The following is a 17,500-nucleotide window of genomic DNA, read 5'->3' as shown; positions in this document are numbered from 1 at the left end:
GGCCAAGAAGGAAGTGGGATGCAATGGTCGCTACAAGGGTTTCGATCAGGCACGGACAAAAGGCCAGCCTCACCACTGCAAAGGACAACTTCCGCAGGGCATCTGGGTCGAGCCCCAATCCAGCACGGATTAAGATCACGGTGAGGGCAGTGTTCCTGGAGGAGAAGAAGAAGAGAAGGGGAAATACATGATTAGAGGATGGCTGGTTGGTTTGTAGACAGAGAGGAAGAGAGAGAGAGAGGGCGGAGAGAGAGGGAGAGGAAGAGAGAGATAGAGAGGAAGAGGAATAAAGAAACAGAGAGAGGGGGAAGAGAGAGGAAGAGGAATAAAGAAACAGAGAGAGGGGGAAGAGAGAGAGAGAGGAAGAGAGAGAAAGGAAGGGAGAGATAGAAAGAGAGAGAGAGAGAGGAAGAGAAAGAGCAAGGATGGGGACAGAAACAGGTGTGCTGCTGTAGAGGAGAGACATGGTTATCCAGGAAGAACAAGAGAGAGAGAGAGAGAGAGAGAAGGGAAGACAGCAAAAGTGCAGGAGAGAGAAGAATGTACCATGTGACCCCAAAATAAGAGGAGCATGGCCGTCAAATCATCCGGAACATCATGTAGTGAGATGGTCAGGAGAAGAGCCAAAAGGGACAATTAGCAGAGTGATGGTTAGAGGCGAGGTTGGTGTGGGGGGTGGGGGTGGGGTACGGGGTTTAGTGGGGTGGATTGGCTTACCTGAGAGTACCGGCCCACACATGTTCGACGTCCTTCGCTACGTCGATGTGCGGAACATTCTTCAACATGATCCCGACGATAAGCATACCTGGGTCAAGAAAAGAAAGGGGAAAATTCTTTATATGTCGTTATCATCTTCATCATCATCACCATTGTCATGATAATAATAATAATAATAATAATAATAATAAATGCCCGGATGCAGTACCAGGCAGTGGCTCTCATGGCTTCTGATCTTAATTCATTGGAAGTGTTATCATGTACATTGTTTTAAAAGATCGGATACAGTAAATATTCTGCTAAATACCACAGATTTGCTTGTCAGTTGTTTGACCTTAACCAGTTGAGCATGTCCCTTGGTGGCTGACGATATGTGCATCTCTGATCATGAGCAGAAGTAGTGGGGGAGCATCATAGCCATGTGTTGAGAGGAATTCTTTGGGGTTTGGATAATTCCCCTCTGGAAACATGGGTGTTTTGCTCAACATCCTTAAACAAACCTTATTCAGGGACCTTTCGAGCAGGATGGGCTACTCGACCTGAAGAAAATTCTAACTGGGCCCCACCTGCGAGGTCATGCGCTGTTTATCTTGATATAAGATCACCATGTCGCGCACATATAGTTGTGATGCATGTGCCTGGTGTACTTTTATCAGACGGGTAGTCATGATGGGTATAATGGGCTTCGTATATTTTACCCCAGTGTCACTTTGATGGCATGCACCGCTCTCTCACTCAATAATAATAATAATAATAATAATAATATTAATAATAATAATAATAATAATAATATCAATAATAATAATAATGCTATACTCACCAAGTAAAGGGGGTAACTTAAGGAACTGTATAAAGTACCCTCCTGTAACGCAGGCAACAAAAAGTACCCAGAGAGCAAATATGTTGGACCCAGGAAGGGCTGCATTACCCAACAGTGATACCAGAACTCCGAACAGAAGGGCAAAACTCAGCACGCTTGTAATATATGCTCCAAGAAGGCCTTGTGGGGGGCACAAAAGGGCATGCTTGAAGCGTTGGCATTGTGTTGGGTTTTCTGGCAAAGGGTTCTCGGCCCTGCCAAGGACGGCGTTGAGAGACTGGCCGACCCTGTGACAGAAGGAAAAACAAGGCCGGGACGAGGCCTTCGTCGTGCTCTTCAACTGCAGTTTTTGCTGTTCAATATCATCTTCTGTGTCCCCTTCCTTGTCTCCGATGAAGCTCTTTCTCGGACCCGGAGAAGAAGGGATCACACCAGGGTGAGTGGTCATCGTTGGGTTTTGTGGAATTGCTGGTTTATAATCACAGATAATGTTATCAGATGGTTATTGTTATCAATATCAGTTGGTCCCAAATACATTCAATATATTGTTGTAACTTCTGCTTAATATTATCAACTGGTTAGCGTTATCTTAAAGGCTCCATCCTAAAGTGATAACGTTACACAACTTCCACTGTGTATGCATGTCTACATACGTATGCATGTGCTTATATAACGTTATGTGTGTATATAATTACTATATACATATATAAATTATATATACATGCATATATATGTAAGTGTGTGTGTATATATGTATATATTTAGAAGAGTAAAATAATAAAGATTTCGCAAATATTTCATAATTTGATTCCGAATTCTACAGCTATTTCAACAATGTTTTGCATCGTCATTGATATGATTACTTAACCGATATGCAAAAAACACGCAATTAATTTAAATGTGATGAACGAATCACTTCATCTGGAGGTAAAATGACTGCTTTAATATAATATATTGGAGTCCAGTGATATGTTGATAATTGAGATCATAAAATTCAGTGGATATATTTTACAGTGTGAGAATTCAAATTCAAAAAATTAGATGTATATATATATAAAAGTATTTTTATTTATATATTAGTTCTTTAGAGTCTTCCTGCCATTACGTATTGTATATGTGTGTGTATTTATATAGTTATTTTTAAAATTGTTGCTTTACGACATCAGGAGGAAATGTTCTGAGCAGTTATGCAAAAGGTTTACTGTTGCGTCAACCAATACATCAAGGGTGAAGTGGGCACCTGAAAAAAATAATAGCAAAAGGGCTGAAATTAAGGTACAAATCAATAATGAATAATAACAATAATGATAATAATAATGATAATAATAATGAATTTGATTACACAGAGCCCAGTGTTTCGATGGAACTGTAATTTATCACCCCCCAAAAGAATGAAAGGCAAAGCTGACCTATAATAATAATAATAATAATAATAATAATAATAATAATGTAAGATAAATAAAATATCAATTGTTTCAATGCATAGTCTTTTGGCCCATCCCGTGTGTACACACACAGACACACACTCCTACATACATACGTCCATACATACATACATGCAGATATATATACACACACACACACACACACACACACACACACACACACATAGTAGAATTAGAAATAGAAAATATTTGGCATATTATTATTACATATTTGAAAAAATGGATAGAAATGGCTTTTCTGATAAATTTTCCACTTTAAAAATTTGACAGCTTTTCAATGATCACTAGAACTGGTAGCATACCATAATAATACTACTGGTTATTTGGGAATTCTAAGGGTGAACAAGTTCTATTTGTACTGTAATGTGTTCTTAACGGAACGCACCTCAACTATATATATATATGTATATATATAAAAAACATTTAATAAGAGGAATGACCACTAAAGTGGTAAGGCGATTTGACATCTATCTCTAGCATATAGGAATCCACTTTAGTAGTCAATCCTCTTATTAATTGTAATATGATTTTTAAATCTTCAGATTTTCTTTGAATATGTTAGACCACTGGTTTAAATTGATGTTAATTGATTGATATTAATTTCTACCCTCATTATTTAATACATATATATATATATATATATATATATACATACATTCATACATACATACATATATATATATATATATATATATATATATATATATACACACACATACAGGTGCAGGTAATGGCTATGTGGTAAGAAGCTTGCTTACCAACCACATGGTTCTGGGTTCAGTCCCACTGTGTGACACCTTGGGCAAGTGTCTTCTGCTAAAGTCTCGTAAGTACATCGCTTGACAACTGATGTTGGTGTGTTTATGGTCCTTGTAACTTAGCAGTTCAGCAAAAAGAGACCGATAGAATAAGTACTAGGCTTACAAAGAATAAGTCCTCGGGTCGATTTCTTTGACTAAGAGGCGGTGCTCCAGCATGACCAAAACAAATAACAGAATCAAAGAATATATATATACATATATTAGATGAACGGATGTACGCAAATTGACCATACTCACACCATTAAGCAGTGAATCTCTTGTTGCTGACCACAGCTGTACCTAGAAAACCTCTCTTCTGCAACCACTGGTCACTATCTGCATCAGATGCGTGCAGTAGATATGTGCAACAGTTTGCACCAAGTGCATCAGTGTCAGTTACGCTCCAGACTGTTTGCAAGTATCCCCTGCACCACTGCAGCCCTTACCACCCACTTTTAGCCAGTGGTGGTGGTGGTGGTTGTGACAATTGTGATGGTAGTGGTAGTGGTGGTGGTGGTGGTGGCAGTGGTGGCAGTTGTGGTAATGATGATGGTGGTGGTTGTGACAATTGTGATGGTAGTAGTAGTAGTGGTGGTGGTGACAGTTGTGGTGATGGTGGTGGTGGTGGTGGCAGTTGTGGTGGTAGTGATGGTAATGATGGCAGTGGTGGTTGTGGTTGTGGTGGTTGAGGTGGCGGTTCTGGACAGTGGTTGGTTGTTTGGCCCACTGGATTGTTGGCTGGACGGTTTGTCGGTTGGTTAGATCAGAATTTACCACCACTACCACCACCACCACCACACCACCACCATCACAACTACCACCACCACCACTACTATCACCATCCTTACAATGACAATTACAATAACCACCACCACCACCACCACCACAACCTCTCAAGGATTAACACACAGTTGGGCTGGTCAGATCTAGGATTAATGAATGAAGTGGTCCTGGCTGTGGTGTCCCTGTGGTAGTGATGGTAGTGGTGGTGGTGGTGGCAGCGGGGTGGGGGGTGCATGAGAATGTCACGTTTCTGAGGACATGTCAACATACGCTGATTGGCTCCCTACACTAAGATATATATATATATGTGTGTGTGTGTTTGTGTATAGACTGTTGTGTATATAAAATGATGATGATAATGTACTGAGACACAGTGTATATGCTCTATATACTCATTTCTATATTGTAAGTGTTTTGCCCCAATACAAACACAAATTATATTAATTACTAACACATGCATACACACACAAGTGTGTGTGTGTGTGTATATATATATATATATATATATATATATATATATATATATACATATATGTATATATATATGTGTGTGTATGTATACAAACATATATATATATATATATATATATATATGTATATGTATACATACATACATATATATATATACACACACATACATACATATATACATTGTGTATACATATATATGTATACACACACACACACACACATACAAATATGTATGTATGTTTGTATGTATGTGCTGATAATAAATGTACACACCCAACTTACAAACTATTATATTCTAAATGTTTGTCTCTATACAAACAAACATACAACACAAGATGTATGGCTATATATGTTTGTCTATGTAATCATCATCACCATCATCACCATCATCATCATCATCATCATCATCACTGTCATTGTCATTTTTAATATCTACTCTCCCATGTTTGAATGGGGTCAGACTCAGATAAGCCAGCATGTGTAATAATTCTCACGCACACGCCACAAAGAGTGAGAGGAGGCTGGAGAAAGCTCAGACACTTATTAATCTTTTTTTAGTAATAAATGATTTCTCTCCTGGAATGAAAGCCAGTCCCTCGTCGTTTCGTCAATGAGACTCACCATCTGGAGATCCTTTCCCACCACTTTGTCCCACACCTTCCTGGGTCTACCTCTTCCACAGGTACCCTCCACAATTAGCACTTGGTACTTCTTTACGCAGCTGTCCTCATCCATGGTGGTTAGGGCGTTGCACTCACGATGTAGCAGTCATGATTTCATTTCCAAGGCTGGGTGGTGTGCTGTGTTCTTAAGCAAAACACTTCATCTCTTGTTGCTCTGCAATCACTGACCCATAGCACATAGTGCCACTGTTCAGACGAAGTCAATTTGATGGAGAGAGTGATCTAATGAACAGCACATACATTTGACCACTATAAAAGAATCATTTGTGGAGGCCGTTCGGCAAAAAGCAGTACTCTCATATGTTGTCTTCGACTGGAGAGTTCAGTATATATATATCATCATCATCCTCATCATCATCGTTTAACGTCCGCTTTCCATGCTAGCATGGGTTGGATGATTTGACTGAGGACTGGTGAAACCGGATGGCAACACCAGGCTCCAGTCTGATTTGGCAAAGTTTCTACAGCTGGATGCCCTTCCTAAAGCCAACCACTCAGAGAGTGTAGTGGGTGCTTTTACGTGTCACCCGCACGAAAACGGCCACGCTCGAAATGGTGTCTTTTATGTGCCACCTGCACAAGCCAGTCCAGGGGCGCTGGCAACGATCTCGCTCGAAAATCCTACAGGAGCCAGTCAGGTGGTACTGGCAACGGCCACGCTCAAAATGGTGCATCTCATGTGCCACCCGCACAAGAACCAGTCCAGGGGCACTGGCAACGATCTTACTTGGCTTGCCGGGTCTTCTCACGCACAGCACATTTCCAAAGGTCTCGGTCAGTAGTCATCGCCTCGGTGAGGCCCAATGTACGAAGGTCTTGCCTCACCACCTCGGCCCAGGTCTTCCTGGGCCTACCTCTTCCACGGGTTCCCTCAACTGTTAGGGTGTGGCACATATATATCATCATCATCATCGTTTAACGTCTACTTTCCATGCTAGCATGGGTTGGACGATTTGACTGAGGACTGGTGAAACCAGAAAGCTGCACCAGGCTCCAATCTGATCTGACATGGTTTCTACAGCTGGATGCCCTTCCTAACGCCAACCACTCCGAGAGTGTAGTGGGTGCTTTTATGTGCCACCGGCATGAGGACCTGTCTGGCGGTACTGGCAACAGCTACACTCAAAATGGTGCTTTTTACGTGCCACCAGCATGGAAGCCAGACACCTGCTCTGGCAGCTCGAATGGTGCTCTTAGAGCTCCACTGGCACGGGAGCCAGTTATTATTATATATATATAAATATGTATATATATATATATTTATACATACATACATGCATATATATTTATATATATATATATATATATATATATATATAGACTGGGATGCAGACATCTAAAATTGCTCTATTTTTTTTTTGTTTTTGTAACTACCATATGGCAACTACATGAAATTTTGCACAACGGTAGAGAAAAATATGAATTACAGCCCCACAAACTCATCAAGCGTGAAAAGTGCTCATGAATGAGTTATCATACTTTTACTTTTAGTATTTCATAATTATGTCTGTCGACCTCTTGAGTTTGAAATTGGAAACTAGGCCAATGGTGTGTGTATTAGACTGCTTTTTTGTTGTGAAGGCAAGATTATGATTTCGGAATAAATAAGATTGTGAACTTAAATTTACATACTATTAGAAGGTGTTTTTATTAGTTTTTACTTGAAATATTTTCACTTACTGAGACACGTTTGCAAACCATTTAAATTAGATAAGAAAGGGGAGTGGGGTTACGAAGGGTAAATATTGTCTGACCTATGAAGCGTGTCAAATGTGAAGAAATACATGTAGTAATCTTTAAAAATAATAATAACGATGATGTAAAGAATAAAAAGTTTTGAATGGTACAAAAAATGGACTATATACCTGTTGTAATTTAGTTATCTATAGTCTAATAGTATAATGATGATGATGATGATAATAATAATAACAATAATACTAGTTGTTGTACTTGGGGATGGTCATATTGCCAGTTTAGCCAATAAAAACACACGCACTGTATATTTGGTGTTAATTTGCTTCAGCTTTATATTACATTATATTACATTAATCCTATTTCGGCCAGAGTTCTTTCGTCACACTTCTGTGACCTCATCAGTGGTCCTTTGATGTAAACGGAACAAATTAATACTTGTAATATTAACAAGACCAAAGAAACTCATCATTTTTCTCTCGTCTCCCTCATCCCTGTCTTACACTTTTTTCTTCTGCCCTCAGCCTCTTCTCTCATACCCGTACCTCTATCTCTCACTCTCTCTCTCGACTTCTTGCATGCATGCATAAACACACATACATACGCGTACATGCACACACAGACCCCCCCACTCTCTTTCTCCACATCTCTTCATTCCAAACAGAAAATTTTGAGAAATGATAAAAGCATCCACACATGTAATATTAATACCAATCTGCTTTACTATAAAGTAACTTGGACATTTGACATTTGTGATATAAAACAGTCATTGATATCCATTTTCAGCTTGTCTTCATTAATAACACCTTATATTGGTAGATTATTAATGACTGCATAAATTGAATTGAATAAATCCAAAGGTCCCAAAGCAGTTCGTGATATGACCAGGTTGCATTGCCCATGTACAGCATTATAAATGCACTTCATACCTACATCTGGTCATCATTTCAAAGCTGTGTCTAACATCATATACATTTCCAGTTAATGCAGGATGAAAACTTTACCATAAAGGTAAATGCCTGTAAAATAATATCATGGGTTTAAATATGGGAATTTACTACTACTTCTGTACCTCACTGGAGAAGTGACAAACTATGCTTGTAATGAATTACAATTGAATTTGATGCATGAATATGCAAACAAGTAAAATTGGCTGTGTGGTAAGTAGCTTGCTTACCAACCACATGGTTCTGGGTTCAGTCCCACTGCATGGCACCTTGGGCAAGTGTCCTCTACTATAGCCTCGGGCCGACCAAAGCCTTGTGAGTGGATTTGGTAGACGGAAACTGAAAGAAACCTGTCGTATATATGTATGGTCGGACCGAGACTATAGTAGAAGACACTTGTCCAAGGTGCCACGCAGTGGGACTGAACCCGGAACCATGTGGTTGGTAAGCAAGCTGCTTACCACACAGCCACTCCACTATATATATATATATATATATATATATATATATATATATATATATATATATATATATATATATACATATATATATATATATATATATATATATATATATATATATACATACACACACACACATTCAAATACACACATATACACAAACACATATATATATCCCTAAACCTGTACTTTTTCCAAGTGTCAGTGACTTCCTCTGCGCACAATTTTCTCACACTCAGAGGAATCGGTAATTAAAAAACGCTCCTTGTAATTATAATTCTGTAGCAGGAAGTTCCGTTCCAACTGATTGGTTTGTCTTGGCCATGTTGTGATTATAGCGGTCAGCTGGTCAAACAGGTTCTGTTGGTCTGGCCTCATTATTTGCCCTGTCTGTGTACAGACATAATGGTCGGTATTGGATATTCATTTACAAGTAACGGCATTAAGGTCACAGACAATTTTAACAGACAGTGTGTGTTTATATAAATAGAGAAACATTGATACACATACATACACAGATAAATACAAACATATATATACACACACGGAATATATATATGTTCGTGTGTGTGTGTGTATTTATATATGTGTGTGTGTATATATATATATATATATATATATATATATATACTTTATTTAAAAGCAGCAGAAATATAACAAAAGACTGTTACTCGGAGTTTCACGTTCCCGTTCATCGGACAGTTTTGTTAGAAAAAAGCTGTCCGATGAACGGGAATGTGAAACTCCGAGTAACAGTCTTTTGTTATATTTCTGCTGCTTTTAAATAAAGCATATTACTCTACCTCTGGTATTTGAGTACTCTTTTTTCCACCTTGTTGCACATTTTTTGTGCTTACTCCGGTATATATATATATATATATATATATATATATATGTATTTATATAAATAAAGGATAAGATCGATATTTAAAATATTGATTTTATCAAGTGGCCAGCATGGTAATAAAAACCATCAAAGGTAAAAATTATTTAAAATTATAATTTAGGGTATCTAAGAGATACCGCCACGCTGAAAATAACAGTCAGATCTTGACTCTAAACCACAATAAATGTTCATATAGCACTTTATCCAGTTATTTTTACTAGTTTATTTTATCTTCGTCTTCGCTCTTCGTGCTATATGACCATTCATTGTGGTTTAGAGTCAAGATTTGACTGCTATTTTTTCAGCGTGGCGGTATCTCTTAGATACCCTATATTATAATTTTAAATAATTTATATATATATATATATGTATGTATGTATGTATGTATGTATATACTTATGGTTCAGTGGTTAGAGCATTGAGCTCACAATCATGAGGTAGTGAGTTCAATTCCTGAACTGGCTTGTGTGTTGTGTTCTTGAGCAAGACACTTTATTTCTCATTGCTGCAGTTCACTCAGCTGTAGAAATGAGTTGTGACATCACTGGTGCCAAGCTGCATCGGCCTTTGCCTTTCTCTTGGATAACATCAGTGGCATGGAAAGGGGGGGGGGCTGGTATGCATGGGTGACCACTGGTCTTCCATAAACACCCTTGCCCGACTTGTGCCTCGGAGGGGAACTTTCTCGGTGCAATCCCATGGTCATTCATGACCGAAGGTGGGGTCTTTACTCTTTTTCTATTTTCTCTCCCTGTTTATTTCTGTGTTCCTTTCTGTCGAAGAGCATAGGCTCAAAATGTAAAAGCCTTTCTCACTTCCCGAGCGTTAAACTAATACATCTGTTTGTTGTTTACACACCCGTCTTCGTCTTTTGTTTTTTTTTGTAAATTCTCACTATATATATATAATGATGGCGTGTGCATCGTTGGCGATTTTCTTTCTCTGTCTTCCCTTCTTTAAAATTAATTGAAATAAAGGCAGTGTATTTTCAACAGAAATATGAAAAATTAAAGGGTCAAACATACAGGAACTAGTCATACAAAATGGTGCAGCAGTATCATTGTAAACTACTAAGCTTCTTTCAGTTTCCCTCTCCCAAATCCAATCATGAGGCTTTCGTTGATGCAAAGCCACAACAGAAGACATTACCCCAGGTGCCATGCAGTGGGTGAGATTGAAACCAGGACCATGTCACTTGGAAGCAAACTTCTTAACCACACAACATGCCAGTGGCTATGAAAACAAAAAAGAATACATAAATAAACATACAACTAAATAATTAAACACAGTCAGCTGAAATTAAACTGGTTGAATCGACAAGTTTCAATAAATGCTACCATGTTTACCAGGTAGAAGTACTTGTTGAAACATGTACTTAGATCCTGTGTGATTTCAAATGACCTATTTCAATTATTTATACTCTATATCCGGTATTGAGTACTCTCTCTTCGGCTTGCTGCCAGTCGTCTGTGTGTGTATAAGGTTAGCAGGAACTTCAAAGACAATGTCAGTGCTCTTCTTGTAAAAGTATAATAGATATGTACTTCACATCGCCAACCGGTGGTTGTCACATGCTGTTCATGGGCCAATACCCAGAAACTCTGGTCCATGTGTATCACGTCAGGATGGAGATGGGAAGGATGACTTCCCTTTGCAAATGCTGATAGGGCACAGACGGGCTTCTTTCAGTTTCCGTCTACCAAATTCACTCACAAGGCTTTGGTCAGCCCGAGGCTATAGTAGAAGACACTTGCCCAAGGTGCCACGCAGTGGGACTGAACCCGGAACCATGTGGTTGGTAAGCAAGCTACTTACCACACAGCCACACACATTATATGTGTGTGTGTCCGTCCCTCACCAGCGGTTGACAACCAGTAAAGGTGTGTTTACGTTCCCGTTGTGGAGGCGCAATGGCCCAGTGGTTAGGGCAGCGGACTCGCGGTCATAGGATCGCGGTTTCGATTCCCAGACCGAGCGTTGTGAGTGTTTATTGAGCGAAAACGCCTAATGCTCCACGCGGCTCCGGCAGGGGATGGTGGCCAACCCTGCTGTACTCGTTCACCACAACTTTCTCTCGCTCTTACTTCCTGTTTCTGTTGTACTTGTAATTCGAAGGGTCGGCCTTGTCACACTAAATATCCCCGAGAACTACGTTAAGGGTACACGTGTCTGTGGAGTGCTCAGCCACTTGCACGTTAATTTCACGTGCAGGCTGTTCCGTTGATCGGATCAACTGGAGCCCTCGTCGTCGTAACCGACGGAGTGCCAACGTTCCCGTAACTTGCAGTTACTGGGTTCGATTCATTAAATACTTCAACACGGTACCCCCAGCACGGAGCACATTTGTGTAGGTATGCCAAAAATCAATTTTAAAAAAGAAAAACAAATTCTCAAATCCAAACAATTGTTTTTTTTTAGACACAATCAAATAAGTCGAAAGAATTGAGCTGAAAAAGTTGTACTCGTTATGACTACAATCGACTAAGAAATGGTTTAAAAATGAGTTGTTTATCGAAGCAGCCAGGATGGCCGTGCGGTCTAAGGCGCCAGACTCAAGGTACATGTAATCTACCTTATCCGGAACATTGAGTATTCTGGTCCACAAATGTGGGTGTGGGTTCGAATCCCACTTCTGCCAGCTCGCCACCTTAAACTAATGGCCCTTTCTACTATAAGCATAAGGCCTGAGATTTTAAGGGAAGGGGTTCTAAGTCAGTTACATCGTCCCCAGTGCTAAACTGGTATTTATTTTATCGACCCTGAAAGGATGAAAGACAAAGTTGACCCCAGCGAAATTTGAACTCCGAACTCTTTTGCCAGGCATGCTAATAATTCTACTGCCTTATTGGTTTCAAATTTTGGCACAAAGACAGCAATTTCGAGGGAGGGATTAAGTCGAACCCCCCAATGTTCGACTAGTGCTTATTTTATCAACTCTATTCGAAAGGATGAAAGGCAAAGTCGACCTCGGTGGAATTTGAATTCAGAATGTAAAGACGGACGAAATGGCGCTAAGCATTTTGTCCGGCGTGCTAACGATTCTGCCAACCGGTAGCCTTAAACAATAACAGTAACTGACAATAACAACTTACAGTTTGGCCCAAGTGAAAGTGGTACGCTATAATCCAAATTCGCCCTTATGCTTCTTCAAGTCCAACGCAAGAGCGGTGTGTTGGCAGAAACGGTTGAGTGTTACACAAAATAGAGCGGAACTTTAAATAAAATTTACACACGCCCTTTCACGTTCTGATTTCGTTTCCTACCAAGGTCGTTTTAAACTTTTATTGTGACGGGCTTTCTCGCCTCAAATTTTTCTTCTAATTTGTAAATAACTTTCACAAATGGAACGACACAAACTAAGACAAACCCACAAACATGTATGTTTACACGCATGCATATAAACACACACATGTATGTAAGTTTGAACGCGCGTGTGTGCAAACTTACATGTGTGTTTGTCTTAATATGTGTGTGAGTGTGTGTGACGACTGCAGATGCAGTTTGTTGTCTCACAAGCAGCCTTCGATTTCACCTGTTCAAAAGGGATTCTCAATCCAATATTTTACATGCTGTTATTCGAGATCCACTGCAGCCAAAAAATAAATTAAAAAGAATTATATTTATATATATATATATATATATATATATACCACCTCCAAGTTTAACAGTATATATATATATATATATATATATATATATATATATATATATATATATATATATATATATATACTGTTAAACTTGGAGGTGGGCAAATTTTGCAAATTAAACACACGCACTATGTTTAATTGGCAAAATACGATCACCCTCTGCATAACAATATCCGTTTCAACACACGGTTTCACGTCAAGAATCTTACAAAACAAATACATAAACGGACACAAACACAACGGATAAGCAAAACAAAAGAAGACCCGTGCGATAAAGAATCGTTGAAACGGTCACAAGACGTGTGACGAACGATCTTAGACAATGAGACAAAATTAATAATAATAATGTTGTATTGTGTGTTGGCACTCCGTCGCTTACGACGACGAGGGTTCCAGTTGATCCGATCAACGGAACAGCCCTGCTCGTGAAATTAACGTGCAAGTGGCTGAGCACTCCACAGACACGTGTACCCTTAACGTAGTTCTCGGGGAGATTCAGCGTGACACAGAGTGTGACAAGGCTGACCCTTTTGAATTACAGGCACAACAGAAACAGGAAGTAAGAGTGAGAGAAAGTTGTGGTGAAAGAGTACAGCAGGGTTCGCCACCATCCCCTGCCGGAGCCTCGTGGAGCTTTTAGGTGTTTTCGCTCAATAAACACTCACAACGCCCGGGGAATCGAAACCGCGAGTCCGCTGCCCTAACCACTGGGCCATTGCGCCTCCAATAATAATAATAATAAAGCTGAAGTAAAAATCAAATCTATAATGCGAGAGTTTAATTGCCGAAGTATGACCATCCCCAAGTATAACTATATATATGTGTGTGTGTGTGTGTGTGTGTGTGTGTGTGTGTGTGTGTGTGCAAGAGCACCTGTATGCGTGTGTACGGTACACCTGTATTGGTGATGTCGATTTGATGGAGGGAGTGAGCGAGTATATGTGTACACAGACATTTGATCAGTATAAACAAATCGTTTGTGTGGATAATCGGTAAGAATGTACCGAAACCTGATATGTCGTCCAACGACGGGAGAGTCCGTGATATGCATGTATAGATCGGTCAACCCAGACATTAGACGGAGAGAAAAAAAAGAAAAGAAAAAGGAAGTAAAAAAACAAAGGTTAAAAAAATAAATGTGAAAATACCATCCTCGGTCAGAAGGGAAGCGTGTAACCGGCAATGTGCACGCATTGACGTGACGTCATTAAAACATGTGTAGGAACTCTGGCGAACCCGTTCAACGGAAGGCGGAGTAAAGTGGCGAGAGGAGGAAAGAGAAGGGGAGGAGAGTAAAGGTGGAAGTGAGAGAACGAGGAAAGTTGCGGTGGGAGGAAGTAGAAGCGAGGCAGACGGAAGTGTAACAGTTTGTTGTATCGTTGCTATGGTTATTTTTCCTTCGCTTTGTCTTTTACGGCGGAAGTGATCGGGAGATTTGTACTTGACAATGTCAACTTGTTGCTAATACTCAGAGTTTCAGATGCCAGAACGGGGAGCTACGATACCTCATCGTAGGCTATTAATGGCCACAAACTCTACACACACACACACAAAGTGACAGAGGGCACTTAGTAGTTCCGATATTGCTAGAAATAAGAGTCAAAACAGCTCAAACAGCCACACTACTATCTTAATGACTGATAAAGGAGATTAACTCCCTAGCGGACATTGGGTTAAAATCCAAGATAGTGCTCTGCAATGATTATGTTGTTTTGACTCTTATTTCTAGCAATGCTAGTACTACTTAGTCCCCTCTGTCACTCTAGTGACGTCTATAAACTTGCCTTTAGGTTGTTAGATTGCTTATAAGCCATCCATATTATGTGTACGTGGAGGCGCAATGGCCCAGTGGTTAGGGCAGCGGACTCGCGGTCATAGGATCGCGGTTTCGATTCCCAGACTGCTTAGGTTACGGGTACGTAAACACACGAACACCGGTTGTGAAGCGATAACACACACATACAACGGCTTCCATGCAGTTTCTGTCCACCAAATCCATTCAAAATGGTCAGTCCAGGGCTATAGCAAAAGACATTTGCTCATGGTACCCCGCAATGTAACTGAACCTGAGACCAAGTGGTTACAACACGAACTTCTTAACTACTCCCAACGTGTACAATTTTTTAACCCAATTCTTTCAATTTATTTTGTTGTGTCTAAAAAAAAAATGGGATTTGTAATATTTTTTGCTTGTTTACGGTGCAGCGAAGTGCGGCTGAACCCGAGACCATGTGATCCAAAGCGAGCTGCTTCACATAGATTAACTGGGACATCATCTCGCAAAAAAAAAAAAAATGTTGTCTGTCAGAAGTGGGATTCGAACCCACGCCCACATTCGTGGACCAGAATACTCAATGCTCTGGTTAAGGTGCATTACATGTACCTTGAGTCTGGCGCCTTAGACCGCTCGGCCATCCTGACAGCTTCGATAAACAGCTTATTTTTAAACCATTTCTTAGTCGATTGTAGTCATAACGTGTACAGTTTTTTTTAGCTCACTTCTTTCGACTTATTTGATTGTGTCTAAAAAAAAACAATTGTTTGGATGTGAGAATTTGTTTTGCATTTTTTAAACTAATATTTGGCATACCTACACAAAATGTACTCCATGCTGGAGGTACCGTGTTGAAGTATTTCCAGTCGAATGAATCGACCCCCAGTAGATATTTATTTTAAAATAAATACTGGGGTACTTGTTCCATCGAGGCTCCATTGCCGAACTGTTATCATACAGGGGACGTAAACACACCAACACCGGTTATGAATTTATGACGGTACACACACACACACACATGCGACGGGCTTCCCCACAGTTTCTGTCGACCAGCTCGTCTCACAACAGTCATTCTGGGATTATAGAAGAGTACACTTGCTCAACGTACCGTGAAGTACAACTGAATCCGAGACCACGTGGTTACAAACCACATTTCTATCTACTCAAACGTACTAGAACACTACGCAAAAAAAAAAAGGAGAAAGGAAAAAAAATCTGTCAGAAGTGGGATTCGAACCCACGCCCACATTCGTGGACCAGAATACTCGATGCTCTGGTTAAGGTACATTATGCATATACCTTGAGTCTGGCGCCTTAGACCACTCGGCCATCCTGACAGCTTCGACGAGAAGCTCATCTTTAAATCATTTCTTAGTCGATTGTAGTCCTCTCGTGTACAGTTTTTTAACCCAATTCTTTCAACTAATTTTGTTGTTTAAAAAAATATTGTTTGGATTTGAGAATTTGTTTTGCTTTTTTAAAACTAATTCTTGGCATACCTACACAAAATGTGCTCCATGCTGGGGCACTGCACGGAAGAATTTCTGGTCGAATAAATCGACCGCAGTGCAGTGCTTTTTTTTAAAAAGCCTGGTACTTGCTCTCTCGGTGTCTTTTACCAAATGGCTAGGTTATGGGACGTAAACACACCAACAGCGGTTGTGAAACGGTGGAGGGAGACAAACACTGACACAACGACACACGCACACATACGACGGGTTTTTCTGTACCAAATGCAATCGCGAGTCGGCCCGGGGCTATACAAGAAGACTTGTTTAAGGTGCCACTATGTGTGACTAAACCCGAGGGGAAGTGATCCAAAACGAGCTGCTTTACATAGACTAACTGGAACACTATCTTGCAAAAAATAAAATAAAATAAAATGTTATCTGTCAGAAGTGGGATTCGAACCCACGCCCACATTCGTGGACCAGAATACTCAATGCTCTGGTTAAGGTGCATTACATGTACCTTGAGTCTGGCGCCTTAGACCGCTCGGCCATCCTGACAGCTTCGGTAAACAGCTCATTTTAAAACCATTTCTTAGTCGATTGTAGAGTCAAAACGTGTACAATTTTTTCAGCTCAATTCTTTCGACTTATTTGATTGTGTCTAAAACAATTGTTTGGATTTGAGAATTTGTTTTGCATTTTTAAAACTAATATTTGGCATACCTACACAAAATGTACTCCGTGCTGAGGGTACCGTGTTGAAGTATTTCCAGTCGAATGAATCGACCCCCCAATAGATATTTATTTTTAAATACGTACTGAGCTACTTGTTCCATCGAGGCTCCATTGCCGAACTGTTAAATACAGGGGACGTAAACACACCACCACCGGTTATGAATTTATGACGGTACACACACACA

General features: G+C 39.9%; 1 protein-coding gene and 3 non-coding genes across 7 annotated transcripts in view; all 4 read right to left on the bottom strand.

The window, feature by feature from the left end:
- LOC106871534 (sodium/hydrogen exchanger 9B2) overlaps positions 1 to 17,500 on the bottom strand; it is a 31,415-nt gene that overhangs the window by 8,641 nt on the left and 5,274 nt on the right. Inside the window, exons 1-4 of one of the 4 annotated variants that reach the window (XM_089345146.1) lie at positions 14,504 to 14,626; positions 1,538 to 2,777; positions 718 to 805; positions 1 to 155 (exon numbers count right to left, since the gene is read on the bottom strand). The exon at positions 1 to 155 is cut by the window's left edge and continues 28 nt beyond it. In XM_089345146.1, coding sequence (XP_089201272.1) covers positions 1 to 155; positions 718 to 805; positions 1,538 to 1,985 — 691 coding nt within the window. In that variant the 5' untranslated portion in view covers positions 1,986 to 2,777; positions 14,504 to 14,626. Of the gene's footprint in view, positions 156 to 717; positions 806 to 1,537; positions 2,778 to 4,042; positions 4,940 to 12,797; positions 13,045 to 14,503; positions 14,627 to 17,500 lie in introns of those variants that run through there. The other 3 variants (XM_089345147.1, XM_089345148.1, XM_089345149.1) reach the window with 3 other exon arrangements.
- On the bottom strand, positions 15,658 to 15,776 carry Trnal-caa (transfer RNA leucine (anticodon CAA)). Its single transcript has 2 exons — positions 15,739 to 15,776; positions 15,658 to 15,703 (listed from the first exon to the last, which is right to left on the bottom strand). It is a non-coding gene; the product is annotated as a tRNA-Leu (tRNA).
- Trnal-caa (transfer RNA leucine (anticodon CAA)) lies at positions 16,346 to 16,466 on the bottom strand. Its single transcript has 2 exons — positions 16,429 to 16,466; positions 16,346 to 16,391 (listed from the first exon to the last, which is right to left on the bottom strand). It is a non-coding gene; the product is annotated as a tRNA-Leu (tRNA).
- Trnal-caa (transfer RNA leucine (anticodon CAA)) lies at positions 17,020 to 17,138 on the bottom strand. Its single transcript has 2 exons — positions 17,101 to 17,138; positions 17,020 to 17,065 (listed from the first exon to the last, which is right to left on the bottom strand). It is a non-coding gene; the product is annotated as a tRNA-Leu (tRNA).

This window comes from Octopus bimaculoides, chromosome 29 (assembly GCF_046866305.1).
Source record: "Octopus bimaculoides isolate indiv1 chromosome 29, ASM4686630v1, whole genome shotgun sequence".
Classification (NCBI taxonomy): Eukaryota; Metazoa; Mollusca; class Cephalopoda; order Octopoda; family Octopodidae; genus Octopus; species Octopus bimaculoides.
This window is presented reverse-complemented; position numbering and strand designations above follow the sequence as displayed.